Source organism: Manacus candei, unplaced genomic scaffold, assembly GCF_025592945.1.
Source record: "Manacus candei isolate 608988 ecotype Guabito, Panama unplaced genomic scaffold, ASM2559294v1 h1tg000034l, whole genome shotgun sequence".
NCBI classification, from domain to species: domain Eukaryota; kingdom Metazoa; phylum Chordata; class Aves; order Passeriformes; family Pipridae; genus Manacus; species Manacus candei.
This window is the reverse complement of record NW_026138082.1, coordinates 5,018,006-5,041,938: the sequence shown is the minus strand read 5'-3', so window position 1 is coordinate 5,041,938 and position 23,933 is coordinate 5,018,006. Positions and strand designations below refer to the sequence as shown.

At 35.9% G+C, this 23,933-nt stretch overlaps 1 protein-coding gene across 4 annotated transcripts in view; it reads left to right on the top strand.

Annotated features, from left to right (window-relative positions):
- Nucleotides 1-23,933, top strand: part of LAMA2 (laminin subunit alpha 2) — a 357,383-nt gene that overhangs the window by 198,165 nt on the left and 135,285 nt on the right. For all 4 annotated transcript variants that reach the window (XM_051792082.1, XM_051792081.1, XM_051792084.1 and 1 more), the window contains exons 15-18: nt 5,432-5,543; nt 9,004-9,117; nt 15,098-15,225; nt 19,940-20,026. In XM_051792082.1, coding sequence (XP_051648042.1) covers nt 5,432-5,543; nt 9,004-9,117; nt 15,098-15,225; nt 19,940-20,026 — 441 coding nt within the window. The remainder of the gene's footprint in view (nt 1-5,431; nt 5,544-9,003; nt 9,118-15,097; nt 15,226-19,939; nt 20,027-23,933) is intronic.

Genomic DNA, 23,933 nt, shown 5'->3' with positions numbered 1-23,933 from the left:
CCTAGTAGTGTTTTACTCACAAGGCATGAAACCTGAAATGTTCTCTAATCTGCACATCACTTGACTCAGTGGTGTAAGTCAATTTGGAATGGAGGGAGCTGATAGCACAGTTAGTGATTATTTGCTGAGAGCACAGTCACAGTTTTTGCTACTGTGCAATTTCCTAAGAAATCCAACCATCATTTGAATATTTAGGTAATTAAAATACATCCTAAATTGAAAGGCAAGTTGTGTCAACAACATGCAGTTTTCTGATTTGAGCTTTGGCAGTGCAAATTTTTTCCCTGCTAAAAGAATTAATATTTCTTCAATCTGTGTCTCTTCCTGTGGTTAATTAGTATGTATTACATCTCTGTAAATAAGTTTGTGAATCATAACTAGCTTGAGTTTGGGCCAAACTGCTTCCTAATTTACTCATTTGGTCGTCAACCTTGCATCTCTTTGCATCTCTGCATCTCCTTGAATCCAGTTTGAAAACCTTTCATGGCCCATCAGTTTCCCACTCTGGTTTTAGAGGAGAGCCAAAATAGCAGGCCAGAGCTCATCTCTTATGCATTGTGAGCAGACCATGAGAAGCTGTTAATCCACAGCTTTCAGCAGAGACTAGTGGGAGCTCAGTAATGCTGTTCCTCCACTCTGTTCTCACTCAGATAAAAAACGGAAACCATTAGTCAGAATTTTCCCAACTAAAGGAGTGCAAGAGCAATTTTGGGGTGAACAATAGGAGCTTATATGCTATGTTTTTTAGAGGAGATATGTATGATTGACTTTCTTTGGGCCGAAGTTCTTACTAAGTATTATGGGAAATGCAAACTTCGGTTGTCAGAGGTTTAGATATATTTGTGTACTGATGTTTGTACTTCTATGACAAGGGGGGCTTTCCTACAAAAAACCACTTTGGCTGGGCAGTTAAAATCTGTGAAGAAAGTGCTGGACATGTACTGGCTCCATCTTGCCTCTACTGTGGAACAGTGAGGGTGGGATGGATGAGATCCCCTCTGGGCAACAGCATATAGCTCAGATAAGCGCACACATGTAGAACAGACACAGTCTGTAATTTGTGCCTTGTAAGTAAGAAGTGGCAGACCTCTCCATGGCACGTTTGGAAGACTATACATCACTGCCTGCATCCCAGATTACTACTTTAGCCATTTGGCCGTGTGTGGTGCCTCACTGTTTGGTAGTGTTGTTCACTTTGGAACAGTTTAGTTGTGTGTTATAGAAAATTTTCCAAAAACATGTCTTGGAAATACTCTTTAAGAAGAGATCTGTGACAAACATATAATTTATGCTTTGTGTATTAGTAGCCATCAGCTTCTAGGTGTAGTGACATTACAGCTAGGAACGTTGGTCCCTGAAAGACAATGAGTTAAAAGGGGGTTAGGGGAAGGGACTGAAGTAATTTTGAAGAGTATCCTTTTTACTAGAAATGGTCTTATATTACTGGTACATTTCTAGCTGTCCCTATGATGTCTCTTACCAGAGAAGAATGCAGTGGTTACTGTGTTACTGTGATTACATGTGTCAGCATGTCCACAAGTCTAAAGTAAACACATTTTATTGTGTACTGTTAGGGTGCTCATTGCAGTTTAGCATGGGAGAAGAGAAGATGTGAAATTCCAATCACAGTTAAACAAATTCAGTTTTTCATCCTTGATTTAACTGTAGGAATCATAGTTTCACCCATGGGGGCGAGATTTACTGAGTGGAGTTGAGTCTTCTCAGAACAGTTTGTGCTCACAGTCACCTCTTGTAGCAACAAGAGCATCTACTGTCACCCAGCCCATCTTAGCACCTGTCATTGTAGGCATATTGCTGACTTTTAGGGTATGCCTCAGTAATGACTTTTTTATATTCTCTTTGACTTCCACTCATGCTAAAATATGCTAGGCACAAAGCTGTGCTCATAACTCTTAAGATCATGTGAAATAACTCTTTTCTCCATATTCTGCCCCTTTAGTACTGCTGGGAAAATGTAGGCCCAATGAAGAAGATATTCTTTGTGATATGTTGTGCTGATTAAGGACTACTGTTGATGGTCTCCGAAGGATGACAATGTTGAAAAGACATAGTGTAGAGCTAAACCTTAATAGATAAGTAGATTGAACTAAAAGTTTTTTAATATCTATAAACAAGTATATGCAGTGGACAGATGGATATTCCTTTGAGAGGGTTAAGAGGATCTGGCAGAGAGACAGAAATATTGCAGGGTTATTAGATCCTTCATGAATGACAATTTCTGCTTCAAAGCACCAACAGAATTATGCAACATACTAATTAGAGAATGCTATATTAAGCAACCTGTTCATTTAAATACTGCAAGTTTTCAAAATGGGTAATGACACCACGTATGTAAGCATTTCCAAGGATGCTATTATAATCTGTGCTTAAAAAGAGACCAGACTGGAGACATTGTAAAATAAAGTAACTTTCTTGCAGTCATGTGGAAAGAGACTTAAAAATTCAATGGTGTTGTTTCCAGTTAGCAAGAGCTTTAATTTTAAGATTGCATTTTTAACTCTTGTTTAGTTTAACCTACTAGAAACACTAATCAGTCAGTAACACTTTAAGTAGCTACGAAACAATATTAATTCAGTAATGCTGAGTTTGACTTGAGCGTGGTTTTGAGTACATTTTTTTTGGGTCTTTTTAAGATTACAGTGTTGTTGTTGCTCTATGGCATAATTAGGAAGCTTCCTAATTATGAGTGGGCTTTCATTTAGATGATCAAGTGGGATAAAAAAATGAGAATAGAGAAATACAGCAATCATTCTGAACACAAACCCAGCTTCTGGGTTTATATCCTGATCCTCCTCTAAGTTGACAGATCTTCCAAAATGTTGCAATTAAGTCCATATGTGATAGAAGCAACTGGCCAGGAAAAGATAACTCTCTTTTATTGTTTTGTTTAATCTAATACTGTTAGCTTGTGCTTCAAAGAAAGTTTAGTAGCACTGTTTATTCAGTTTTAATATTCAGAGTGGTCATTGGTGGTAAATGTTGCAAACACACAGATAGACATTGGAAATCGTTGTGCTAAAGATAATAGATTGCTTATAACCACATACAAAAGAGTCAGTGCTAGACACAAGGAGGAAGAGGGAAGAAGAGGTCGAGGGTTTTCTTCCCTGTGTAGAATTGGCTTCAACACAAATGAACAATGATTGGGTCAGTACTTCGTGTGCCTTGTGCAGCTGATGTGATTCAGATGCCTGGCACAGCAGACAGTAAACTATGCCGATACAGCCTGAAACGTCCCCTTCCCTTTTAATCTTGTTTGTTTTTAGAAGTCAACAGTTGCCTGCTGACAGTAACAGTCATCTTAAATATTTGGTCTTGATGTCTAATCTCAGATTGTTCATGCATCTCCAGGATCCAGTGCCCCATTACTGCCAGCATTATGTATTTTAATGAATGCAGAATGGCATCGAGGAATCGAAATTGCAACATCAAAATGGGAGAAAAGAAAATCACTGCAGCTTTCTTCACTGAGTAACTGTTAATGCTAAAAACTGTTAAACACATTAAAATCCCATTTAGCAAATAGCAGAATGTAATGCAAATTGGAACAATTCAGTGAATAGAAATGTGGAATTATACTGAGTGGATTGTTTCTGTGTGTTAGTGCTTTTCTTTGTTCCAAGATCTGTGCTGAGAGGGAACTAGCTGTAGTTCAAAGGAGAAATAAAATTTGACCTTTTATTAAAATTTTGTTTCTTCATTTACAGATTTTTCTCCTTAAATTTTTAGATTTTTTTTTTTATTGTAAGTCATCACTTTTTGATATCTAATATCCTAGAGATTGGTTATCTTGTTGTAAGGAAAACTCAAAAGAATAATAGCAAAATAAGCGTACAGCAATGGAACAAAGGGCATATATTGAAAAGCGAGAGAGAATTTACTGAAGATCTGGATAGGAACAAGTATTCTTTTCTTAAAACGGTATCAAGAACGTTTTACAGAAGTTCTAGTATCACTGAATCAGATTCAAGTTTCTAACTGAATAATCCACAATGGTAGTCCCTCCAAATTCCTGTCATATTCTTAGAGATGGTAAAATTTTTGTTTTTCAGAAGTTTCTATCTTAATTTCAGAAGTCTTCTCTTTTTTCCCCCTTACCTTTCATGTCTGTCTTATTTAGAGTAGTCATAAAATCAAGTGGGAAAATATTCTGTCTTAACCTTTCCTCCAACTGCTACAGGAACAACAAAATATTTTTCTTGGATGTTTTCTTATTCGAGGTCATCCAAATAATTTTCAGGATTTTTTGGCAGCCAAAAGATAAATGCTTTACTATGGAGGAAAAAAATGTTTGTTTTACATTTTCCAAAGAAAATGGATTATTTTTAAACAAAATATATATCATGATAGAAAGGTATTTTCTACTGAAGAAGACTTCAAAAGAAGCTCTTCAAGTAGCTCTAGTGATAAAACACTCTGTTAATATTACTGGGTGAAGTCATTGAGCCTTTGTAATACCTTAATGTTCCTTCTGAATTCTCATAAGAACTAAACTCCTAAATCCCTTTCCCCAAATGGATACTACTGAGGTAAACTACACCTGTTTCTCATTCATTCATTCATGACTAGGCTTAACGAATGAAGATTTGGGAAGGGCTCTACCCGCATTTGCTGCAAGCACGCTGGTGGCTAAAGAGGCCAGTGCGAGATAGACAAGTCCAGTTGCAAAAGGCACAGCAGAAAGACTCCTTGGATGGTATCGGCAAGACGCCTGTTTCTCATAATACCTGCAAGATTATCAAAAGACTCTTATCGTTTCTCTCATCATACTTCCATGCTTTTGAAAAAAACATGCTCAGTGTTTGCCTAAACAATGACTCCTTAGGCAATGTCTAGCATTTGTTTTTCTCTGTCATTGGGGAAAACAGGATGTATGGTAGAAGACTTCCTTTTCCTTTCATTTACATACATTTTTCTTTGATATACGTGATACTTAGGTTCTCAACCCTTGTGGACAGGGATTAAATCTTTTTCAGAAGTCAAATATCCAGACTAAAAGTACCTTATAACCAAAACTTAGTAATGTAATATTTTAGAAAGCTGGACTGGTAGTTTATAAATTTTGAGGAGTCTGCTTAGTGTCAGATTTGCTCTATATGCAACTGCAATGCAAATTGACACAAGTGGCTTGCAGGCCAGGAATAGCCTTCCATCTCCTGCTACAGTGCTGTGAGACTTTTTTAATCTATTTTTATCAATGTGTGTCTGACCATAGTCTCCCTCACATGATGAACAAAAATAGTAACAAGCCTACAGACATGTAGTTTAGGAAGAAATAGATGAATATGAAAACCTTTTTTTTAAGTAGGAAAACAGAAACAAGCACTGAATGTCACTATAAAGTATTTGTTGCATTCAGCTGCAGATACACTTCCATCTAATTTGCCTGTTTAATTTCTGTTACATCCAGACTAAGAAACGTTATCATGGAAGCTGCTGACCACACTTCAACGGGAAGAAAGGTGGCATCTGCAGTGGAGTTATGTGACTGTCCTCCGGGCTATGACGGTACCTCATGTGAGGTGAGTATCATGGTTCAGTCTAGTTCCATTGGGCTAACACTGTGATGGTTGTAAGCAGCCAGTAGACCTGTGTTGGTAGAAAATAGTAAGAGAGTTGCCTGTTCCTGTTAGGAATTTGGTATGACTTGACTTATTACCCTTATTTCTAGGTAACAGTTCATTATATTTGAAAATATTTAAAATCTGAAGTTTTAAACCTCTGTGGTGATTTCTAAATTATGAAAAGACATTTTGGTTAATAAAAAGGAAGTGAAAACAATATTTGTTCTCTTCGGCCAATTGATAATATGAATGAATGCACCTATCACAATTAGAAGGAAAATGTCAGTTGTCTGACATGGGCATAACAAAGCTGGATCAAATTATATGAGTTACCATGGTTGAGTTTCCTCCTTTGTTTTCCCAGGGCTTTACCATTTGCCTTAGTGTCATTGAGAATTGCATATGTGTTCTTGTGAGGATTGTTTCATTCTATTTTGGTCCTGTTACGGATAATAACATAGACACATGCTCAGAAAAATACCCACTTTCCTAACAAATTCATTAGTTCACACAGAATGTGTTCATACAAGTATACATATGAGTAACTAGCTCACATGGGCATAGCTTGGGGTAAATAGAAGCCAAAAAAAAAATTCTTCAAAAGCTTTGCCTTTAAGGAAATAGTTTCAAACACCAAGATGCTCTGCTTCACAAAACTACAAACAGTATGCCATTTACACAGGCACTCTAGGCATTTGCTTGTCAACTCTCTTTTTCTTTAAAATTTTTAATGCTTATATGTGATATTTAGGGCTTAGAGTCTAGTCTCATGTGGTTGCTTGTTGCTGGGACTAGATAAACTAATGTAGAAAGAAAGCCTGAAGGAATTATGGATATTCCTATCACTTTCAAAATGGTACAGATGGAAAAATAACTGTAGAGGAATACCTTGCTTACCGTGGCTGAGAAATAGTTTTAAAGTCTGACCATTGTCTGTCTGTTCAATTATTTTCAGAAAAAAGCTGGATGTAGTGTCATTGTGCTTTACACTTTTTTGTTTTACTTGTCTATTTTTTCTCCAAATTCACTTTTAGATGTGATGACCAAGAAAGCAATTGGAAAAGCCCTGACTGTAGATATTTCAATATCTATTTTTGTTGTAGAAGTTGAAGGACCTGGGTAGAATTCCTGTCTTGGTGTTGCTGAATTTCTCTGTCCAACATTATGTCCTTCAGTGCTAAACTTTCTCTCCAATTATAAACAGTCCCTGAAATTTGATATATACTTAAGATCATACTCCACAAGAGAAAATATTTACATATATATATATATATATATATATATCTGCAAATTTAAAGTTCCTATGCATGCTAGTGGGCATAGGAAAAAAAAAAAGTTTTAGATTTCCAGACAGACTGCAGCTAAGAAAGTATGGAAAGAGAAGTTGAAAATGTCAATTTTAATTTTTTTTTACATCTCATATTTGTTTCTTCCTCTGAATACTTTCGACTTGTCCAACACTTTATTTCTGTCATCTTCAGCCTAGCAGAGTTTCATTTTCATTGATTTTGTGCAGATTTTCACTTTCATTTTTTTTTCTTTATTTAATGTAATGTATTTGTCTCCTGCATAATGATGTCGTTCTACCTGATATAGATGCTGCAGCACTAAAAACAACCATTATTTACTTATCTTCTTGCTGTGAATGTTTTGACATGATCGGTCTTCAGAAGACAACCAATCCCATCTAAAATATGCTCTCTTCTAAGATTGTTCCATTGCACAAATTTGGAATTTATTTTTTACAAGATTCTGGGCAAATAAAATTCCTACATTTTTGCATGTATATGAACACAGAATTGCATGAGCACAGGTAAAGCAGATTATGTTTTTAATACCAATTGGACTCATTTTTGATAGTTACTTTACTCCACTCATGAATTTTCTGGCCTTTATTTGTCAACATCTTCACATCTAATTGTTCTTCTCCCACAGATTTGTTCCCATTCTATCTATTCTTTTCTTCCACTGTAGAAGAAGATGTGTTTAAGTTGCATCACTATGATGGTCAAGAACTTTCCTGACTTTTCAATGTTACATAATTTCTCTTGTTAAGATCTCAATCTGTAATCTTTTAGTTCTGTTCTACACCTTGATGTTGATATTCCATGTCTAGACCCTTAGAATTAGTGAGTTTTGGAACCTTGTTTTGTGCGACATCGTTTGTATCTGGGCACAAGACCATTATTTTCATTCACTGAAAGAGGAAGACAGATTTTTGCAGAAACCACTGGCATCTCATGCCTCAGAAATTAAAATAAAATAATTTCTTTTAAGTTGTTTTTTAGGTTTTGAATTTTTTAATTCTAGATTTTAGTTTTTAGTATTTATAGGGTTTTCTAGGAATGCATAATAAGGAATGTAAAGAAGGAAAAACCAGGATAATGCCTCAGGCTTGGGAATTTTTTTTAAAGAATCGTTTCAAGTCATGTTTAGATTACTTTCACATTTTTCAGGAGTAAGACAAAAAGGGATATTTTTCTTTATTTTTATAAAGAAGAGTCTTCTTGTTACCTTTTTGTAGTCTATGTGAAGGAGAAGGGATTTTCTTTATTAAATTATATTTTTAGTGTTCTATTAGTACAAGCTTTGTATTAGGGAGATGCTTTTGAAGGTCATCACTGTCATGCACCTTTTTATATTATGCAAAGTCTTTGGATCACATGAGCAGTCTTACTGTAGAAGAATAGTTTGCAAAATTATAAAGCCATTTGTGAGATATATAGTACAGAAGACTGCTGCTTGACATCTTATTATGAAGAAATGGAATAGCTGAATTTTCGCTGATCGATCGCGGTTGTATGGTGTCACCTTTCCTACAAAATAACTGGCCATGCATTTAATATTGATTTAAATTTGACATTTAAAAAAATAAATTAAAAAATCAGAGCACTTTATTAAAGGGAAGTTGCTAATTACTAAGAAGCACAATTTGTAAATAACAAGATGGTGATTTTTTCAGCCTGTGATTTATTTCAATGCAGCCTTATGTTAGAGTCCAAACAAGACTAGATGCACAATTGCTCTTTGTGGCTGAACTTCTCAGAAAATGTTTTTTGTTGTTTTGAGGTTTTCTTCTCTCCTTCTCAGTATTTCACCTTCTGGCTGTTTTTCAGTCTGTACCTCTTGCTTTGATGCTGTCATATTTCAGTGCTTCATTTCTCTGCTTTACTTTACCATTTCAGAAGAACGATCAGGTTAAGGCTGCCTCTAATCTCACATCTGCCACTAGGGCCAAGGTTACTGCAAAGCCACAGCACTAGGAAGAACAACTTTCTAGGGAAATGTTGGTATTTTTATTCATTTGGCAAGTATGTTTTTTTGTGGGTCCAAACATCAAAGTCAACAAAATTTTAAAAATCTCATTCCTTTCTCTGTTCAAACGACAGTTTAACTTTTCATCTAATTTATCTTGCAGTTGTGCTGGCCTCAACACAGACGTGTGAATGGCACGATTTTTGGTGGAGTCTGTGCACCATGTACATGCTTTGGTCATGCAGACTCGTGTGATGATATCACAGGAGAATGCCTGGTAAGTGTCACTACAGGAAACTTGATGGGCATGGCCAACATCAATTCAATATACTAGTGCAACTGAATTAGTGTACTATGAGACCTGAAACATTCAAGAACAAAGCCAGTGATTAACAGAAGAAATATTTATGTTGAACTGTTGCTGAAATTTAGGATCCCCTCATACCAAGATATGATATCTTTTATAGTTTAAAAAAAAAGGGATTTTCTTTATCACATAGCATCTATGTTTTACAGTAGTATCAATAGTATAAGGTATGGCATGCCGAAAGCAGCAAATATATTAATAATTTTTCATGTAAGATTTATCTCCCTCTCCCACTTGTCTCCTGCAGTATATTCAATTTATAGTATGTAGCAGATAACTTTGTAAATTCTATTCTAGTTTGATGAGAAGATATTGTTAGTGGCTTCCTTCATCTAAATTCATACTAAACCTCAAAGGAACATTTAATGAATTGTACTTTGGAAAAATAATAAAAGCATGCAATCTGGGCTAAATCATCTTATTTTTTTTTTGCTATGGGGATTTTATGTAGTTACCTACTAATTCAGCAATTAAATCTACGACATTATCCATAGCAAGCCTACCAGCACATGACTATTTCCAGTCCATTCAGTAGCCTTTTGGAATGGATGAATTATGCTGAATAGACTGTTCTGATTGACTCAAGGGCATTTTTAGTTTTATATTGTCTGACGTGGCATGAAACTTGAAACAACATGTCTCATTTCATTAGTCTTGCAGAAGCACAATTTAAGCCAGTGCCAGTTTAGTGGGATATACTCTCGTTTCCCTGCAGAATTTCAAGCAGGTTCTGCAATGTGCATGTTTCTAAATGTTCCCTTTTATTTCCTTAAGAAATATCTGCTGGGAAAATTCCAAAATGAAAATTCAAGCTTTTTCCAGTATAATTTGACACTTAGAATTATTACTGTTCTTCCTGTTTTGCTCATAGATGTTTAATTGCATTGCAGTGCAAAACAAGATATCCCTGATGTGTGGATCAGTGAATTTTTCAAATTGCCTTTTCATGAATAGAAGCTTAAAATGGTTCTCAATTTAATTACACTGTAAGCAAAGAATGAAAAAATGTGTTTGACATGACAGTTATGTTTTGAATCCTTCTCTTAATACTCAGTGAAAATGTTTATTAGTTGGGTAATATGGATTTGTATTTCTTGAGAAAAATTTATTGCATTAATGACTGTGGTCTCCAGCTACAATGTCTATAATATCAGTGTGGGATAAAATCAATTAGCACAAGAGAAAGGGAAGGGAAGATCTTGTTTAAGATGTATCATAACTTGTCTATTTTGCTTAGGGTACATAGCCAGATGCAAGTTCTGAGGTTGTTTACTTCAGTGTCTTCAAGTTTTAGCCCTTGCACAGGTTTCCTCTTTATTTTTGTCTGTGGCACCAGCCTGGATAAAACAGAAGGCCATGTAGTTGCCTACTGTATTGCTTTTGTGCTTTTCAACTGTTGTGAACTGTTAACTGAGACAGTGGAGCTCCCCCTTCTGATGCTTTAAGGGTGCTGGTGTAAGATAATACAGTACTGACAAGGGAGTGGAAAATAACCAGTTGAAGATGTACTTTAATCTATACACGTTATCAAGCTCTCTGTGTTTTATGTGCTCTGTCTGAGCTTATACTAGATCATACCATAGAGAAGAGGTGCACAGGGAGCTTAAAATCAGTTCTGGATTTTCTTGCATCTTTGAAAGCACTGTAAGTCAGATTGGCTAGTATCCATGCAGGCTATTAAATGCTGCTTTTCAATTTGGATCATAAGCCTTTTGAAGTGAAAAAGAGAGAAGTCTGAATGCTGAAAAAGAGAAATGTTTCACATCAAAGGCATTCTTTCTATTGAGGTTTACACAGCCTTTTGGCCTCCTTATTATTATTCATGGTGTTTTTTCAGTAATACAACAGACAATTTAGGCACCTAATTTACTGATATGATAGTTCTTTTTGCTCTTCCTTAGCTTTGAAATGTAGCTGAAAAGAAACTGAAATATGTTTTTGACTCATGATAAAAGCTCAAGTCATCTGCTTCAACACAGGCCTGTATAAAAAGCTCATTTTAACGCATATCTCGCAGTAACCTGCAAAGCCCTTTGATCTGCACAGCAGCCATAGAGAGCTGCATGATACATTGTTCTCATTACCATTGTGATGTACATAACTGCTTTGGTACATAGGGCAAGTTCTAACATTCAGAAATACTGTTTTTAGTATTACACATACAACATTTACAGTAGCTTTAGGAGTTGGTTAAACTTAAACCTTGTGAAAAGCAAGCACATTTCAAGGTGTTTCATTCATTGCAGGATAGTACATCACTATTAGCAAGCCCAGAGAAAGCAGATCTTCTCCTCTAAGTGGTGAGTGGGCAGTCCAGAGAGGCATCCCTTCCATATTGTATTCCTTTGTGTATAAATAACATCCTACTATGTAGGATGAGGCCCATGTCAGATCTGGTGGACATGTACTTTAGACAGTGTTCATCAAAAGAATGATAGAATATCTTCACCCATATTTATATGCGTGGAAACAAAATGATATGTCCTCGATAAATGCGGTACTACCGGCTCTTCCGCAAGTAAAAATAAGCAAAGCCTCTGCAACATCCTGACTACATTTGTAACACCAGGAAAGGGAATTGTCTGTGTAATCTTGACATTACGGTAGTTTGAAAATACCAGAAGCCTATATTCGTGCTTCCAAAGACATAATACCATTGTCAGGTCTAGGCGTCTAGAGAATATACTAGAATAAGCACCCAGGCTTACACTTTCGCTTGCTTTAACAGCTTCCCTGGTTGTCTCTGTGACAGATATCCTGAGGAAGGGCATCAATGTGCCAAAGGCACTATCTTGGACTCAGTCATACTCCCTGATTAAAATTTTATTTTCATCACTAGCATTCTATTCTGACTGTTTCTTTCCATGTTCGTACACATTCGGCTGCATATGCAGCTAAGCAGGAGTCATTTTTCAGTGTGAATTAAAGGTTCCCTGATACTAGGCATAAATATGTTAATTTTGTTTGTTCCAAAACAGAAGAGCTGCCTCAGTAGGAAATGGTGGAAAACACAATTCAGGACACCAGCAAAAAAGTTTTCAGGGTACAGACTGAGTCATACATAAAATTTCAGGCAAAAATAAATCCCACAGTCTTACTTACCCAGAGGTTGTCCAAGTGAAGTTTAATGGTGTTTAGAGATCAAAGAGGTCCAGAAAATTGATGCATTCAAAATAGTATGAGATACAGTGTGTGGAATTTCAAAACATAAATATTTAGACATAAAATGAGGGGCGACCTCATAACAGTCTTAAAATTTCCTCACCAGGGAAAGAGGAGGGGCAGGCACCGATCTCTTCTCTGTGGTGACCACAGAGGCAATGGCATGAAGCTGTGTCAGGAGATGTTTAGGCTGGATATCAGGAAAAGGTTCTTCACCCAGAGACTGGTTAGGCACTGGAACAGGCTTCCCAGAGAGTTGGTCATGGCACCAAGACAAAGTTCAAGAAGCATTTGGGCAATGCCCCCAGGCACATGGTGTGATTCTTGGGGTGGTCCTGTGCAAGGCCAGGAGCTGGACTTGATCCTTCCAACTGTGGATATTCTGTGGTTCTAAGATTGTGAGGAAGAAAACACAGATATCTGGATTGAGGAGATTTAGTCACAGTATGTGGAAATGACTGATATTAGAGTACCAGAAAATATTTAATCAAGGAGAAGATGGTCAGGTCTTTGTAACATGAATTGTTTTCCTACAAAATGGAAGATTTCAGGTTTTTTATGTTAAAAAAAAGCAGAAGCTGCAAATACCACTCAGCAAGAGATGCAAAGCTTTAAAGTAGTGTGTTAGTTCCTCTCGCTTTAATAACATCCTTGACATATAAGCTGTTCATATTCTTCAGAAACTTTAAGATGTGACTGAGGATATTTAAAGCTAAACTTAACACAAAAAAAGAATCCATTATTTTTCAGAAAAAGCACAAATAATTTGACATGATGCCTTTAAAAAGTTGAATTGCAAGGGATTTTTCTTTTGAAACACTTAAATTATTTTTGACACGTCTTCTTTGAAAAGCGTATCTTTTTGTTCCCAGATACTTTTTTGGTATGGCTGGTAGATTCTCTTTTAATGTCAGCACTTGAAATAACAGTCAAATGGACTTAAATGACCTAATGAAGTTGATTTTAACCCAGCCGACTGTTCTAAAGCCATAATTTTAATTGATTAAGAGTCTCAATAAGTTGGTATTAGCTCACAATCTACTAAATATATTAAAGTATAATATTGTGACAAATGCTTTCATATTGAAGATATGCTGGTTGCATACACTAGCAATAAGAATGCACCCTTTGAAACAACAAGCAGCATTTCTGGAGATGGATGCTTTTGACTCCAATGCACTCAAGACTAGAAAGGGTATTGTGCTTTTTCAGCTGCCCAGGTGTATGGTACTGGCTATGCAGAGCACAATGCAAAAAAACTTCATACAAATCATTACAATCCTGGAAAGCTGTGAAGAACTCAGTGTTCTTTAGAATACTGCTGTTTTCCTTATTGAGGATAAATTATGCGTTTCAGACAGTAAGGCTGTTAAATAGCAATCAGTACCATATGTATGACTTATTAAAATGATAAAACTATTTTCTAGTGTTCTTAAAAAACTTTTGAAAATACCTACACCTTAAAAAAAACCCAAAACCAAAAACAAACCTCAAGAGTTTTTAAGCAGCAGCTTGAGTAAAGAAGATTCTAGATTTGATCTCTCCTGTTGTCTAAAACACACCCCATTAAATAAAATCTGTCTCATTGCTTTCATTTTGGCCTTTTCAAGTTGTCATGTTCTTTTTCAGTCCATACACAAGCACATCAAGATGGCATTTAACAACCAAAATCATTCCTACTCCTTTATCTGTTTTTCATTGTGAGAGGACTACACTTGGGTATCTTGTGGCAAATAGCAGTGAAAGGAATAGTGTGATGTGCTAAAAATGTGGGGGGAGAAAGGAAAGAGATTAAGCCAGAAAACTAATTTTCTGAATCTATTATGGATTCTACAAAATTATTTAGAATTTCTAAACCCTCTATGTGAGAAGGAAGAAGAATAGAAAGAGTAATTACTCTTTAAAACTTGGTTCTTGCAAGTCATCATGGGAAGTCTATTCTCACAGGAGCAATTTCCATTCTGCTAAAACATTGTTTAATTTGCAATGAGCCAAAAGTTATGTACAAAAATGCAAATCTAGTACTGCCATTTTATGTTGCTCAGATTTTTATGTTCAGATTAACTCTCTCTTCTATTATGAAGGCCATTCATGTAGACAAACACATACTGTTGGATAGGGCCCTATATACAGTGTACTTGTTCTTGTTTCTACTCACAAAATAAGAGTCTGGATGCTATTCTAGCAAATAAGTATTAATTTAGTAATTCAGGCTTTACTACTGTTTACAAATACAGCTAGCCATATACCTTGTAAAATGAACTAGTGCGCTTACGTGTGAAATGTAATAATTTATTTTTATAAATTATGTAGTGTTGGTTTTATTTTTGGAATCAATATCTGAAAACAGTTTGTCACAAAATATGGCCTGTTGCAAGACTGCAATACTAAACCTGTTTTATGCTGCTCTGAAGGTTGGTTTTCTTTAAGCAAGCTAGAACAATAATACAGCTGTTGTTTGGTGGAAATATAAAGGTTTGCAATTAAATATTCTTTTTGTTTTACATAGAAAAAAATTATCCACAAGAACACAACTACCAAACACACATGAATCATGTATTGTGATATCTAACCTCTAGAACTGTTTCTCAACGAGCAGAAAAAAATCAGAATATATGTTGCAGAGTTGTTACAATCCTGGTGTGATGATGAGCTAGGTGAATTTATATGTAAGTTTCCATATGTAAGTTCTCTAATGGTCAATTTATACTTTTCATCTTCTGTTTAGGACTGTAAACACAACACAGGTGGTTCATATTGTGATAGATGCCTTCCTGGCTTCTATGGTGATCCTACTAAAGGGACAGCTGAAGACTGTCAGTTGTGTGCTTGCCCCTTAAATATACCTTCTAACAAGTAAGTTGTATATTTATTGCATATTACACTTTTTCATTTAGTAAATTGCATGATTTCTTGATTTATATTTTTGCATTTACACTTGAAATCTTTTCTTGTTTCAATCAAGTAATATACTCCGCAGTATAAACGTTTAATTTTTGCAGTTGTACAGAGTGCTTCACAGACAGGCAAAGATCAAGATAAAAGCTGGATGAGACTAATTTAGAAAGAACAACACAGAATTTCCATTTAGAATCACTTTTAGAATCAATAACTAGCGTTTGCTTGTCTGTCCTCCTTAAGAGTTGTTGTTTAAGTGTGAAAGCTCAATTTACAAATTTAATGGGTAGGCTTTTTCAGTAACTGAATTTAAAGTCAATTTATGTTGATCAGATAAAATAGTGAATTTTTCTGCTCAGTGATTTGTTTGGAATCTGAATTCATCCTTAGATCTTACGAGCGAAAATATTGTGTCAGCATATCTCAGAATAATCGCTATTGTTTTATTAAATAAAATACTAGTGAAAAGTTATTCAAAACTCTGATCTAAGAACCAAAAGCTTTCTATGCTACTCCATAACCTAATTTAATAGACTGAGTAGCTTGAAGATTTTTTCATTGGTTTTGTCCCAGTCAGTACCTGAAAAATAACAGTACCAAAATAATTTTACATGATGTAGTTGAATAAAACTGAACCCCATCTGTGGCATTGCATCCCATTAAAATTGCACTGTTCAGAGAAGGAATAGCCTAAGCACTTATGAGCAGAAATTCCAGGAGATTGTAGAATGGGAGCCTGCCTTCCTGTTAGCACGGCTCTTGAGTTGGTTTTATTAGATCTATATGGGTTTATTATATCTGCTGCTCAGGCATAGTTCCTCTGACATCCTCATTACTTAGTATTTCCTTGCATCGTTAATTAATTATCTTTCTCTTGTTTGAGAACACTATGCTGACAAAGCAGGAGAAACACTATCACATTTCAGTCTTGCACAGACGTGCAACAAACCAGGTAAATAGGTTGAATTTAGGTTTTGATTGGCAAAATGCCTGGAGACTTCCATTATGTATTTGTCAGAGTTCTGTGTGCTTTACTTTTCTTTTTTGAAGTTGAGAGTCCTCTTTTTAATATTTACTTTTCTTAAAAATTATAGGTACAAATACACAGTATAAATGTTCTTTGAACTGTGAAACTGTGTTAGTCCTGAATCCTACAAAGTTCAGCTTTGTAGAACTCACTATAAGGTTCAAGGTCTCATGACATTACAGTTATAGACCAACTATTTAAAAAAGAAGTTGTTAAAGATTTAATGTGTTACTCGTAGGCTGTTAAAATACTTGTTTTTCTTTTTTACTTAGTTGACAGTGAGTTTGTTATGCTAGGGAAAATGTTTGTAAACAATTCAGATTTCTTCACATGAAAAATAAAGAAACTTCTACCAAATTCATGTGTTATGTTCTTTCTGAGTAATTGAATGAGTTACAATGACTAATTGTATGTACAAATTATTGTAAACAGCTTTTATAGATTTTAATTCCTGCAGCATTTAATTTCTAACATGACATAACATGACATCTGTAGGTCTCTAAGCTTAATACTAATTTCCTTCTACACAGAGAATATTGTTCATGTAATAAGCCTGAGAGATATATTTTTATTAAGAAATAAGTTTTATCTTTTATAACAATCTAATTTCTTTATGATGTTTGTAGTGGTTCCCATCAGTGTTCTCACAGCACATGACTCATTTTCTTTGCAGTGCCACATAAGGTGGAGGAGAAGTGTTCTGTTCATTTTAGAAATGATGTGGTGATGGTATTGTTCCATAGTTGACTTAAGTCCTTCTCCTATTTTCTAACGGCAGGAATTTCCATATGCAGTCATTGAAACCAATTATAAAACTGCCTTCTGAAGCACAACAGGCATGAGTGGCTTGCCATACGTCAAACGAGAGCACTTAGCCAAACCAGGAAACTAAAATTAAGTTATCTAAGCTTGTTTTCTACATCCTGGGCTATATTTTCCACTTTTTGCATATATCTACACAAATGTGCTTATATCATGCAAATGAGATCAATACCTATATTATAAATGGTATATGTAATGGATGCTTGACTTCTTTGTCCTATCTCTTCTCATTAAGGTACCACTCTTACAAACCGTTCTAACATTCTTAGTCCTTAAGGAGTTTCAAATAAACTGATTTTCTTCTATAAAGATTATCAGACATACTACTAAGTAATTTTTTCTACTAAATGTAGATGTCTGGGATAATTACTGCTCTTCTCTTGATGTGTTGATAAATTTAATATAGGTAACAAAGACCCTGACAGGAATGCTTTATCACTGAAAATGGGAGATAGAAGATATCTCACTAAGCCTGGGAAGGTCACAAGTAAACTCACAGCATGTGAACTAGGAATTCGAGTCAATCACAGAATTTTAATATTTTCTTGGAGTATTAAATAAAATCACAGACAAATTCTCAAGGGATATTTTCCATAACATACTTGTAAGCCTCTAGGAAGTCCTGTCTCCCAACATAGACTTACCACATATATACCCATACTGTGTATTCATATTGTCCCATGTCCTTTTATTAATGTTGTTATCTTATGTAAAAACAGTAAAAAGTGATGATAAATCAAGAGGGACTACTATTTTTTGAAGCTTATTTTGACAAATCGATACTTACAGTTCTTTAGTATTTAGCACTAGCAAGTAACAAGGTTCTTAATAATCAGAAAGATAAACCCTTCTTAGCTTGATATCACGTATTTCTTTATAGTATGCAGATTGGAATTTCTCAGTATATTAGTGTTTAGTGTTGAGATGTGGACTATTAAGTCAGAGAAAGAATCTAGGAGGCTAGGTCTGAGCATAACCCTTAAAACATGGAAATTCTACTATTGATTATTATTGCTTAGTTATAATAAGAGCATCATTATTATCATTATTATTATTATCATTATCGTCATCATGATTACTACAACATTTTAAATGTATACAGTTGAATTCAGAGTTCTTGGTGAAACTTTGGTACAGTCAGTTTTGTTCAATGCTGTAATGAGCTGTGATAGCGTCTCCACAAAGTTTCCCATGTAGCTCTTAAAAAGAGTGAGGTTGGGACTGAGAAGCAGGAACTTATTTGAAGTAAGTCAGTTGCTGCTGATTATATTCAATGATAATGTGTGCTTTCATTGCTATTAAAAAATAGAACGAGCAATTACTGTTTCTTCAACTGACTCCTCATGCATTTGTGGATCTATTATTAAGTAAATGACATTGGAAAATAACACAAACATAATCCTTATGGGAAAGAGAAAAATCCCAATACCTATCTATGTTTGTTGGACCTGACATTCCCACACTTTTCTTACTGATCTCTTATGTCTGTGAGATAACACGGAATAAAGAATAACTGAGGACAGATCGTAGGATGGATGACTCCTGAGAAGTGGGGTCTAGGCACCAGCATCTAATCACATTAAATTACCCTAATTAAGGTTTTCTGCCTTCCCGGTGGTTATTATTTTCCAGAAACTGTCATGGTATATCCTGCTTTAATACATCCAAGGTTGGATTATATCTATTTGTTATTATTGTAGAATGAACTGTTTGAATATACCTTCCTTCTGATGTCTTTGTTGGAGCAATTCTGTTGCTTCTCAACTTCTCTTTTCCTAGGTTACAAAAGATAAATTTAGTGTCTTCTTTTCAGGTAGCTGCTTTGTTTTCCCCTTGTGAATAGTCACCTCACTATGTACCTGCTCCTATTCTTTTATTTTTATTTTTTTCCTTTTTCTGTTTTTCTATTTGTTCGATCAGAGTTGATTGCCATTGTTTAGATGAGGCCTTATAAAGATGCTCATATGTCTCTGTCTCTAATAATCATTACAGAATTACAGAAAAACAGATTTCCTCTTTTTCTGTGTAGTGTCTTTTAGAGTGTCAGGAGGTTTCTTCAGAGAAGTGTGTTAAGAGAGAAAGATTATGGAAAGCAAAATGCTAACAGTGAGGGAACACAGTTCAGCGTTAAACACAGACATTGAGAGGAGGAGCTTGCAAATGCCTACAGTATCTTTATTAATAAAAAAAGAAAAAACCAAAACAACCAAAATTAATTAGAGCATAGCAAAGAGGTAAAGCCTTCTAGTCTGCAAGCTATTCTTAAACTTCAGCGTGCCTGTGTGGCCTGTAGCTTCAGGTCATTGGCACTTGATTAACTCAAATGTGTTCTCTGGGAAGCTGCACCAGATATTTGCCTTTTTGCCCCTCCCCTTTCTTGTTCACTGGGTTCCTTTCACAGCCGACTATACACAAAGTTAACTGAGTTTTTAATCAGTTGTCCCTCAGAAAGATTTATATAGGGGCTGCATTATGGCATAGATTGTTTTGCCAGGCCCTGGGGGGCACAAACAAACAGCTGTGCATTCCTGCCTTTTTAATGGTATCCAGACCACTCAGTGGCAGGCTCAAGTCCCGTAATAACAGGCTATTGGGATGCTGCCATCCGTTGCTCTATATTCAGTGTCGCAGAAATAGCAGAGTCATTCCAAATTCAATTTGCTGGAGTCGAACTTAAGCCCTATGTCCTAGACCAGAATCACTTTTCCTCTGCGCTGTTTTGCAAATTAACCATCTCTAAAGGGGGAAGAGAATTATGCTGTTAACCACCTTTTCTTTATGTTTTGTCTTTGTCCCCCTTCTTTCTCAATATCAACAACACAGCTTTAGCCCAACATGCCATTTTGACCGAAGTCGTGGATTAATATGTGATGAATGCCCTGCTGGATATGTGGGACCACGCTGTGAAAGGTAAGCAAGCACCATGCTTTTAACCATATGACATCTGAAACAAAAGTACTGATCACATGAAACTGTTCTACCTTTTTATTACTTCCCCTTCTTATCCCCATTCCTGTGTTCCTAAACTCCCTGAAGAAATTCCTGTATATTTTCCTTTGATATTGCATACATTCATTGGTATTTTTCTAGTGCTTGTTTTATTATTTTATGGTAAAATGTAAAGTTTCCAAGAAGCATTTTCTGAGAAGTAAGAGTCTTTGTTAAAAAAGTTTCTTCTAGCATTTCTGTCACTCTTCTGTGATTTTTATAATTCTTTTGTCTCTTTTTTCATTTGAACATTTAGAGCATGGTGAATCAAATATGCTGTAAATTACTGATACCTCTTTTAGAGAAGTCAATATGCAGAAAAAATACAGCTCTTCTAACATGTTATTTGTAGATTTTGATTGTTTTTAAAAAGAATATTTTACATTTTTGTTGCTTCTTGTTCCCTGTTGCAGTCTTTATTTAGCAAGTAGAACAAACTATGTTTTAATGAAAAAAACATCATTCTTCTTTGTCAAATAAATAGAAAAGCTCAATATATATTTCCTACACTTATTACTACCTCTACAAAAGCATTATTCTGAAAGGATCATATAGAGAATTTAAATGAAACAGACGGCTAACATGAGTGCTGGTGCTAAGCTCCCAGGAACCCTCTTCCACAGGAGGTGAGACCACACAAGCAAAGGGATATAATCACTGTATCTGCATACCTTTGGTCCCTTGAGTTTTCACATGGATAAAACAGCTTTCAAGAGCAGTTAATATGCCAGGAGACCTCTGCTAGTTGTTTGAAGGTCATGAGGAATCGCTATTGGCTTTGTCTCCATTATCCCAGTCCCCTATGACCCTGCCAATGGCACCCACTGAAGAGGGGTTGGCAAAGTTAAGGGACGTGAAAACATGGCACTTGGATTTTTTAGCAGGCTTTTGCCATTTGGCACTTCCACGAGCTGCTTGAAGCGTTTTCCAATGTAAATCCTAAAAAAGGTAAGGTTTCTGAATGAAGACTTACAATATTCTGGCTGAGATGAGAAGAAATAGGGATGAACCAAGAGGAAGAGCCAACCAGAAAAGCAGCAACCTGACCATGTGCTGTGAATCTCCCTATAGTCCTGTCTTTCCAATTTGCAGCTATTTCCTTTTAAATCCCCTGTTGTGCTATAACTGTCCTAAAGTGATAGTGCAGGCTGTCACCTGTTTCCACCCATCATCACCAAGTCTGCTCCTGCTGCGTGCTATTTCTGCCTGTCTTTTACTGTCTGTCTTGGAAGTCATCACCTTCTTTCAGCTAGTGGGCTGTGAAGTTAATGATGGCAGGAATAAATCACATCAAGAGCACTTTGGTGGCAGTTTGTCAATGCAGGGTCATTGACAGCTTCCATTAGCAACAAGTGCTGTTTCTGAGTGGAGCACAGGCTGTAGATGAAGTAGGACAGAATCTGAATAAATGATGAGCTTGGATTTTAGCCTGATTTCCTAAGGAAACGAGGCTAGTGTGATCTTTTTGTGCATGTCTGCCTGGCTGCCTGCAAAGTCATCTGAACTTGTAGGTCAATTTCAGCCAAATTTGGCAGAAGGATAGGAGGTCTCAAAGATAATAATTGTTCCCAAAGGTTTTGTGAAAAGAAGTGGCTGAATGGAGGTTAATAAATCAGGACATGTCATAGCTAAGGGGGAGAATATTGTGTGAACTCACACCTGATTAAACAGCAGAGAATACACGAGATAGAGAGAGAACAAGAGAGATTACTAAATGTTCTGCCCATAAGAAAACTTTCACAGGGCAAGGAAAAAGTGCTACTGTAGCCTGAGGGCTTACTCCCTGCTGAATAGAACATCCTGCAGCAAATTAGCAGCCCTTAGCCTTGTAACCATAAGATATAAATCCACTGGAAATTAGACCATTAATTCCAATGCTCACAGAACAATTTGCTTTTAATTTTAACAAGTTGCTTGGAAATGTCTGCAGCTGTCAGTAATAATGATCAGGAGAAAGCATGTCACCTTTTGCTATTAATAGTGATTGTATAATTGCTGAAAGAGTTTACATGAAATTCTTTTTCATTTTAGCAACTACAAAGTGACAAGTGATCTGAGCCACGTGATTCATTAGCTGAACAATCCTAAATTATCATGATATACTAAGTATCATGAAGTGAGCATGCACAGCACTGTACTTATTCATCCTAAAAAAATGTCCTGTCCCTAGAGAGATACATACACATGTCAGAGTTGTAAAATGCCAAAAAATTACTACTTCTTTCACCTGTACTCTTCAGAAAAATGTTGCCAAAATTGCTCAATGTTCTGAAGGGTCTAGCTCATAACACCATTGAAATAATTGCAGGTATAAACTGTGTTGAGAGTTACCACATACCTATAATTGTAGAGAAACTCCAGCTTTCCCATTTAATATTTTTCCCCAGCAAATTAGACATAAGTTTTTTTCCTTTTCTCACTGCTCACTTTTCCAAATACATATGAGGTAAGATGGACATTCTCTTAACTTCATAGAAAGGATCTATGAGAATATCCTGGGCTCAAAGGATGGCTTTTTGACATTTACAGGGTGATGATATGCCTTTTCCAAATACAGTCTTGACAGAGATAAGAGCACAAGGCTTTAGGGAAAAGAAGCAAAATGGGTGAGAGTCTAGCTTTTCCTGTAGTACTCCATCATTTATGTACATAGTTCCAGTAACCTTTTCCTTCAAGAAGGAGAGATGAGAGATCACACCTTATGTGTGAGGAGAAGGGTGAGCTGGCTCATGTCCTACCTTCCCCCCACCTTCCCCATTCTTCAAGTCTAGCACAGAGTGCCACCAGCCACAGTCTCTCACAAGTACTGTGGCTTCAAACTACTGCTCATTCTAGCTAATATAATTCTTCCACTAGTGCCAGAGGAGCAATTCTGTATTCCAGTGCTGATGGGAAAAGGGTCAAACATTTCAGGAGATTTGATACAACAAATGTGTTATGCAGGATTGCTTACAGCTTGCAAAAGTAGGCACTCTGATGTTAGAAAATGCAAGATTTATAGTTGGTCACACAACAATAACATCTGTGCTGGGCGTCCGAGTTAAGATATCTAACTGTGTACTCACAAGTTTCTTTCTCCACAGGGCTTTTGCCTGATTTTGTACGCAGGTGAATGCACATAAATTTCAAGGCGTCTGTACAAATAGTATTTCCAGACTTTAAAGTGTTTGCATGTGTAGCCTTAATTAACTCTGTCCCAAGGGCTTTTTTTCCAGTAAATATAAAGAAATGTATAAAATAGACCTACCTGTGTTTCTGTGCGTACATGTGTACATACACAGCACCATACAGACTGCTATAAGGAATATTAACTCCATATGGACCAGGCCCAGTACACATACATATACATATATTTAAATAGTATCCCTGTACTTGGTACCAGTTATGCTAAATAAAACCAATGTCAGTCACAGACACACCTACATTTGAGACTAGAAGAGAAAAATATGGAAAAAAAATCTTTCTTTACTGCTTTTACTCCTATTTTTGTTTATTTTTTAATCTCGGGGGTGTTATGCTGCACTTAGCAGTCATTTATTTACACATATGTTTTGTGTAATGCATAAAAGTAATTTTCCATGCCAAATACATTATTGGTGTTTGTTAATCTAAACCTTGCCAAACATATAATGCTTTCAATCTGAGAAGAGTAGCTGAAGTAGGAATGTCCTTAAGGGAATAAAGATGGAATCAGTGGGTTTTTTAATCTTCCACTACTACTTCAGGGAAAGTGGGAGAAAAAGAGGAAGACTTCACACATACACAGTTTTCTTTTAAGCTGAACTGGTTTACTGCTACTTTCAGGATCATCTTCATTGGATTCGAGATT